The sequence below is a fragment of the Aquarana catesbeiana genome, linkage group LG08 (genome assembly GCF_042186555.1).
Source record: "Aquarana catesbeiana isolate 2022-GZ linkage group LG08, ASM4218655v1, whole genome shotgun sequence".
Taxonomy (NCBI): Eukaryota; Metazoa; Chordata; class Amphibia; order Anura; family Ranidae; genus Aquarana; species Aquarana catesbeiana.
This window is the reverse complement of record NC_133331.1, coordinates 75,566,298-75,574,445: the sequence shown is the minus strand read 5'-3', so window position 1 is coordinate 75,574,445 and position 8,148 is coordinate 75,566,298. Positions and strand designations below refer to the sequence as shown.

Below are 8,148 nucleotides of genomic sequence, written 5' to 3'. Positions count from 1 at the left end.
GATTACTGGGATCTGCTGGGAGATACCCACTGGTGGGCACTGGAATTACAAACCTCCGCCCAGGGAACCACAGTGCCACCAGCAGGTGATCCAGGTCCTGACAACAAGATACAATTAGGAGACTTATGTAAGGGCTTGATCCAACCTGTTAAACCTGGTATTATTGCAAGTTGCCCACTGAGAAAAGGGGGAGGCATTTCCCTGAAATGTGTTGGCTTCATCTGATACCTTTGTACAACAAACACTTTGATTTTACCTTTTCGAGTCACAAACTTTTATACAGGTTGCTACACAATACCCACCCCAGAGTTTTGCCATCCACTGAGTGTTCTCCAAGATACCATCAGAGAGGTAGCAGCCCAAGACCAGAACAAGGTCCATCAAATGGCACCTTCACTGCACATCAGGCCCTGTGAAGGAAGATTGAATTTTATGATATATACAATATTATCAACACCTCACTCTGATTAGTCCAGCCCCATCACACCTACACATCAGTTAGGCTGAACGCTAGTGGAAGAGTGCATTTTTGCCTGCTGAGGATTGGGGTAACATGTACATACCAGAGGGAACACAAAAAAAAAAAAAAAAAAAAAAAAAAAACTTTCCTCCCCAAAATATAATACAGTTACTGTAAATGTTGAATACCATTGCCTTACTTTGATATTGACTGATGTAAATAAGAAAATTCACAACTATGATATTTGTTACATTTAAAAATGTTTTTATTGAACTTTCCAGTTGGTTATTTTCCATACAGGCTTTGTAACTAGTGGGACCTAGAAAGCAGTACAGCAGTTTGGTCAATGAGCGGAGGATGACCAAGTCTTCAGAACTTCTTTTCCTACAAGCAAACAAGAGAGACTAATCAGTTATACAACCTAGATGCATGGTTATCCCATAGTCAGACAATACTACTAATGCCAATATTGGCATTGCTAGAACCAGAACCCACCGCCAACCAACTATAGCCCCTCATTTTTAATTCTGCAGGGAGGGGACAGGATGCAATGGGAACAGTGCCCTGCACAACCCCACCACCTTTATCAGGATGGGATGAGATCGGATTTCTTTCCCCTGGAATGGGCATTCTCTTCCCTTCCCCCCAATACAGTGGTAAGCTGCTTTTTCATTACAACACTTTTCAGAGCTGGCACCAGTCATGTAGTGTGGCAAAGCTTTATAAAATTTTCCCTCTGGGTCCATTTAATGTGATCCACTACTGCTGGCTAGGGATGAGCCAAACACCCCCCGGTTCGGTTCGCACCAGAACCTGCGAACGGACCGAAAATTTGCACGAATGTTAGAACCCCATTGACGTCTATGGGACTCGAACGTTCGAAATCAAAAGTGCTAATTTTAAAGGCTAATTTGCATGGTATTGTCCTAAAAAGGGTTTGGGGACCCGGGTCCTGCCCCAGGGGACATATGTCAATGCAAAAAAAAGTTTTAAAAAAGGCCGTTTTTTCGGGAGCAGTGATTTTATTGATGCTTAAAGTAAAAAAAAAAAAAAAAAAAAAAAAAAAGTGAAATATTCTTTTAAATATCGTACCTGGGGGGGTGTCTATAGTATGCCTGTAAAGTGGCGCGTGTTCCCCGTGCTTAGAACAGTCCCTGCACAAAATGACATTTGTAAAGGAATAAAAGTCATTTAAAACTGCTTGCGGCTTTAATGTAATGTCGGGTCCTGGCAATATGGATGAAAATCAGTGAGACAAACGGCATGGGTACCCCCCAGTCCATTACCAGGCCCTTTGGGTCTTGTATGAATATTAAGGGGAACCCCGCACCCAAATTAAAAAAAGGAAAGGCGATGCAAACAAGACCGGGACTGTAGGTTTGTTGTTAAGTAGAATCTGTTTGTAATTTTGAACGGGTACATTTTTAACGTGTTTAGCTCCAGCAAAAAAATCTATTTTAAGCTTTTTGGAAGACATAGGGAAGGGTTATCACCCCTGTGACATTTGTTTTGTTGCCTGTGCTCCTCTTCAGAAGATTTCACCTCACTTTTTGTCCCAATGGCAAATGTTTTTTTGAAAATTTGGGTTTTTTAGTGAAACAAGGCTTGGTGATAAAGCATCAGTGGAAAGGAGAAACGTTTTTCCCATATTAACACTTACAGGAGAGAATTTCCCTTCCTAGGGGTAGATTTCATCTCACTTCCTGTTGTCTCCTTCCGTTTGCAAGTAGGAGTCGTTTGTAAGGATGTTTAAAAGTAGTGGCCTGCCCTATATACTCTGCAGAAATTTGGGCCTTAGGTGTTGGTGTTGCTACAACACTGTAAGCCCTCACAGGGCCCTGCTGTGAAATATTAGATCAAGAATTCTAATTACATGTCCCGGTTGAACAGGTGCTGAAAAATTGGGCCTTGGGCACTGGTGCCACAACATTGCAACCCCTCACAGATACTCTAGTTGGAGAGCAGGAACTAGCCCTGCTGCAAAGAATTGCATCAAAAATTGTAATTACACTCCCCTGTTAAACAGGGGCTGAAGAATTGGGCCTTAGGCACTGGTGGCGGTGCCCAGAACCAAAAACGTTCATACAAGTTATCAGCATGATCATTGAGGCGGAAGAGGATAATTGCTCAGCATAACAGGATAGTCACGCAGCATCAGCATAGGCAGTCTTTGAAGGGATCTGACATTTAAAAAAAAATAATTTGGTTACATCAGCATCAGGTGCTTGGTAGCTGGTGGTGATCCAAGACTGATTCATTTTTATGAAGGTCAGTCGATCGACCGAGTCAGTGGACAGACGCACCCTGTGATCGGTTACAAAGCCTCCAGCAGCACTGAATGTGCCTTCCTGAAAGAATGCTGGATGCAGGACAGGCCAGTAGCTCAATTGCATACTGTGCAAGCTCTGGCCAGTGATCCATCCTCAAGACCCAGTAACCCAGAGGATTTTCGGTGGAAAAGGTGTCCAAGTCAGATCTTGCCCCTAGGTATTCCTTCACCATGTAAAACAGACGCTGGCGATGGATGCTGGAACCGATCATACCTTGGGGCTGCGGACTAAAAAATTGTCTGAACACATCGGTCAGACGGCCACCATCTCCACCGCTCCTTCTTTGACTGACCGAAGCCTCAGCAACACGTTGTCCAGGAACAGGAGTTTGTAACCTCCCAGTCTCTGGGAACGCGTTGCACAGACCTTTCTGCAAGGCCTCCCGAAGATGTTTCATCCTCTGCTCCCTCTGCGACAGCAAGATAAGGTCCACAACCTTACCCTTGTAACGTGGATCAAGGAGGGTTGCCAGCCAGTATTGATCCCTCTCCTTGAAACCACAAATACGAGGATCCTTCTGCAGGCTTTGCAGGATCAGGGAGGCCATGCAGCGTAGGTTTGCTGAGGCATTCGGTCCGGAGTCCTCTGGGTCACTAAGGATGACATGATCCGCAGCCATGTACAAGTCCATGGGTTTCTTGGGACTGTAAATGATCCCTTAAAGACTGCTGCTGATGCTGAGTGCCAGGCTCCACCTCCATGCTGACACATTCCTCCTCCTCCTCCTTCTCTTCCTGTGTGATCGGCGGGCACGCAGGAACACTGTCTGGATAAAGGGGGCCTTGAGAGCTAAGGAAGTCCTCCTCTTCCTGCCTCTCTTCTGCCTCAAGTGCCCTGTCCATTATTCCATGCAGCGTGTGCTCCAACAGGTGGACAAGGGGGACAGTGTCACTGATGCATGCACTGTCACTGCTCACCATCCTCGTGGCCTCCTCAAATGGTGACAGGACAGTGCATGCATCCCTGATCATGGCCCACTGGCGTGGGGAAAAAAAACAAGCTCCCCTGACCCTGTCCTGGTGCCATAGTCACACAGGTACTCATTGATGGCCCTCTGCTGCGTGTGCAGCCGCTGCAGCATGGCCAACGTTGAGTTTCACCTGGTGGGCATGTCACAGATTAGGCGGTTCTTGGGCAGGTTAAATTCCTTTTGGAGGTCTGCCAGCCGAGCACTGGCATTATATGACCGGCAGAAATGCACACAGACTTTCCTGGCCTGCCTCAGGACATCCTGTAAGCCCGGGTACCTGCCCAAGAACCGCTGCACCACCAAGTTAAGGACGTGAGCCAAACAGGGCACATGGGTCATTTGTCCCTGTCGGAGGGTGGAGAGGAGGTTGGTGCCATTGTCACAAACCACCATTCCTGCCTTAAGTTGCCGTGGCGTCAACCACCTCTGAACCTGCCCCTGCAGAACTGACAGAACCTCTGCCCCAGTGTGGCTCCTGTCCCCCAAGCACACCAGCTCAAGCACCGCATGGCATCTTTTGGCCTGCGTACTTGCGTAGCCCCTTGAACGCCTACGGAGCACTGCTGGTTCCGAGGACAAAGCACAGGAAGAGGCCATGGAGGAAGAAGAAGAGGAGGGGGTGGAGGAGAGAGGTGTGTCAGAATCACCAGTAGTGGCATTTTGGAGGTGTGGTGGCGGAACAACCTCCAACACTACTGCACCTTGTCCTGCATCCTTTCCAGCTGCCAGCAGAGTCACCCAATGCGCCGTGAAACTTAGGTAACATCCCTGTCCATGCCTGCTGGACCATGAGTCAGCGGTAATATGCACCTTACCGCTGACCGCCCTGTCCAGCGAGTCCAAGACATTGCCTTCCACATGCCGGTAGAGAGCCGGAATCGCCTTCCGTGAGAAAAAGTGGCGTTTGGGAACCTGCCACTGAGGAACCGAACATTCCACAAACTCACGGAAGGGGGCAGAGTCTACCAACTGAAAAGGTAGCAGTTGAAGTGCTAGCAATTTTGCCAAGGTAGCATTCAAGCGCTGGGCATGTAGCGAACTTCTTTCTGCGGTGCAGCAGCTGGGGCAGGGAAATTTGCCTGGTACAATCTGACGTCGGTGTACCGATAGCATCGAATTCTACACCTTCATTCCTCTCAGTGCAGGTCTCAGAGAGGACTGAAGGTATAGTGGGGTTGGAGATCTCAGCTGATGAGGAGCAAGGAGAGGTCCTCTTTGTTCTTTGGTGTGGGTCTTTTAGGTACGCTTGCCAACGAACTGCATGGCAGGTCAACATATGTCTGGTCAAGCATGTGGTGCCCAAGCGGGAGATGTTTTGGCCACGGGAGATACTCTTGAGACATATGTTGCAAATAGCAGTGGTGCGATCTGATGCACTCGTCTCAAAAAAGGATCACACCAAAGAACTTTTGGAATAATGCACAGAGACAGCAGCGCCCTGCACATGCGGAGCTCTGCAGTGTGATGCAGTCAGTGTGCTGCCTTTGGGCTGGCCCCTGGAGGGCATCCTGTCTCATTGGTAATGTGCCTCCTCCTCTCTCCTATCAGGCACCCACGTTGAGTCAGTGACCTCATCATCCCCTCCCTCCTCATCATTGGAGCAAACCTGGCAGTATGCTGCAGCAGGGGGAACATGACTGCCAGATTGCTGTCCTTCTTGGGCACCCCCTCTGTCCGTGCTCACATTACTGCCTTCATCTAGCTCAGTATCATCATCAGAGCCTTCAAAACGCTGGGCATCCTCCTGGAGCATGTACCCAACACTGTGGTCAAACAGTTCGAGGGACTCCTCAGGAGGACATGGTGGGGCTAGGGAAGGAGTCACTGATGCCATTGACCCGAGGGAAGAGGCCGCGTTGGCAGCTGCTTTGCCAGACAAAGTACCCTGAGCCTGGGCGAGAGAGGATGACGAGGATGACGGAGGCTTGGTCATCCACCCAACCAAGTCTTCCGCATGTTGCGGCTCCACACGACCAGCTGCCGAAAAAAAGGCCAAGCGTGTCCCATGGCCACGTGCTGATGAGGATGCAAGGTGTCCATGACCAGCAGTGTTGCCTCTAGACACAGAGCCTGCTTGCCCTCTTTTAATAGCTTGTGACTGTCTGCCTCTCCTTGTTGGCCTTCCAGACATACTAATGGCCTGCAGTGAGATGTAGCTGCACAAAGCTGAGATGTGTATATATATACTGAAGCTAGCAGAATCAACTGCAGCGAGCTGCACAAAACTGGGATATATATATATATATATATATATATATATATATCTCTCTCTCTATCTCTCTCTATCTATATCTATATCTATATATCTCTATCATATATATATATATATATATATATATATATATATATATATATATATATATATATATATATATATATATATATATATATATATATATATATATATATATATATATAGATAGAGAGATATATATATATATACACATACACACACAGTATATATACCGATTATACTGCAGCTAGCAGAATCAACTGCCTGTAGTATTATTAGTATATTAACACCTGCACTTGTCTTCAGGTAGCTATACTGTAGGTGCAACTGTGCAGGATGCACAGTACAGTAACTGGAAATACATCAAGAGCCTACACAAGCATCTGGCTGCAGGTAGCTATACTGTAGGTCAGACTATGCGGGGCACACAGTACAGTAACTGGAAATACTTCAGTGAGCCTACACAAGCACCTGGCTGCAGTTAGCTTTACTGTAGGTGAGACTGTGCAGGGTACACAGTACAGTAGCTGGAAATACTTCAATGAGCCTACACAAGCACCTGGCTGCAGGTTGCTATACTGTAGGTGACAAGAAAAATGAGGGGAATAACTGCGCTACGGTGAAATACATAAACAATAACAATTAAAGCTGCGATGTAACATAAACACAGTGAAATTAAATAAGAAAAAAAGGGGGGTTGAATCGCGCTAAAACAAATTGGTGATTATACACATCACCAAACCAAATATTTAGAACTAGGTGAAGAGTTCCCCTTTAGTGTATACATAATATACAAAACACATGTCAAATGAATAATCAATCCAAAAAAATGTTCAAAGTGGTAATAAAAAGTCCATATATAAAAAAATAAATCTCCCAAGTGATATGAAAAAATCTTAAAGTCCCAAAAAACATAAATTCTTGCTGTGAGAAGAAAAAAGCGTGCTTGCTCCACCACCGTGAAATCATACTAGCCGCTTACCAGAAACTCATGATCCCCCGTTACAGAGGATCAGAGAGCTGTTTGTTAATACTGCCTCGAACCATGACCAATAGATCAGAGACCTTATACCGAGATGGGACATCAAAGACTGCAGGGTCAGGCTAAGGATGTTCACACTGACAGGTACTCAGACATCAGCCCAGATTCTTAGCTATACATCTGCCTATTTTTTTATATATGGACTTTTTATTACCACTTTGAACATTTTTTTGGATTGATTATTCATTTGACATGTGTTTTGTATATCATGTATACACTAAAGGGGAACTCTTCACTTAGTTCTAAATATTTGGTTTGGTGATGATGTATATGATCACCAATTTGTTTTAGCGCGATTCAACCCCACTTTTTTCTTATACTGTAGGTGAGACTGTGCAGGATACACAGTACAGTAGCTGGAAATACTGAAAAAACATCTGCCTGCCTGTCAGTATTAGGAAGAGAAGAACAGGATCTAGCTAAACTGAATACAGTGTGTGTGTGTATATATATATATATATATATATATATATATATATATATATATATACACACACACACACACACACACACATACATACATATACACACACACATACACAACACCTGGGATACATATATACACACACAATACACTGTAACTGCAGCTAACTGACTCAACCTGCCTACTCTAACTTAAATCAAATGACACTGTCTGTCTCTCTATCTGAACGCCGGAACACACTACGCAGGGCCGCCGTGCAGGTGGCCTTATATAGTGTGGGGCGTGTACTAAACCCCCTGAGCCATAATTGGCCAAAGCCGCTTTGGCCAATTACAGCTCTCTGTTCAGACGGTGCTGTGATTGGCCAAGCATGCGGGTCATAGTGCATGCTTGGCCAATCATCAGCCAGCAATGCACTGCGATGCCGCAGTGAATAATGGGCCATGACACGCCACTCAAATTTGGCGCAAACGGCCCATATCATTCATAATTCGGCAAATGACAGAACACGCGATGTTCGAGTTGAACATGGGTTCAACTCGAACACGAAGCTCATCCCTGCTGGCACCTGTACCCTAGTAATATTCCACAAGGCAGTTTATTGGTACCCTCAGCCACAAATCTGTGTGGAGACAAAATATACTGCATACCTTTGTGAACTTTATGTAGAACCATTTTTATAATAAAAG

At 45.7% G+C, this 8,148-nt stretch overlaps 1 protein-coding gene across 3 annotated transcripts in view; it reads right to left on the bottom strand.

Annotated features, from left to right (window-relative positions):
- Positions 1-719: 719 nt before the first annotated feature.
- The window catches only part of LOC141105851 (ovostatin-like), a 164,186-nt gene continuing 156,757 nt past the window's right edge, over positions 720-8,148 (bottom strand). Inside the window, exon 36 of one of the 3 annotated variants that reach the window (XR_012235664.1) lies at positions 720-844. Coding sequence is in view for 1 of the 3 variants with exons in the window: in XM_073595995.1 (XP_073452096.1) it covers positions 804-844 (41 nt within the window). In the remaining 2 variants the exon portion in view is untranslated. The remainder of the gene's footprint in view (positions 845-8,148) is intronic. The other 2 variants (XM_073595994.1, XM_073595995.1) reach the window with 2 other exon arrangements.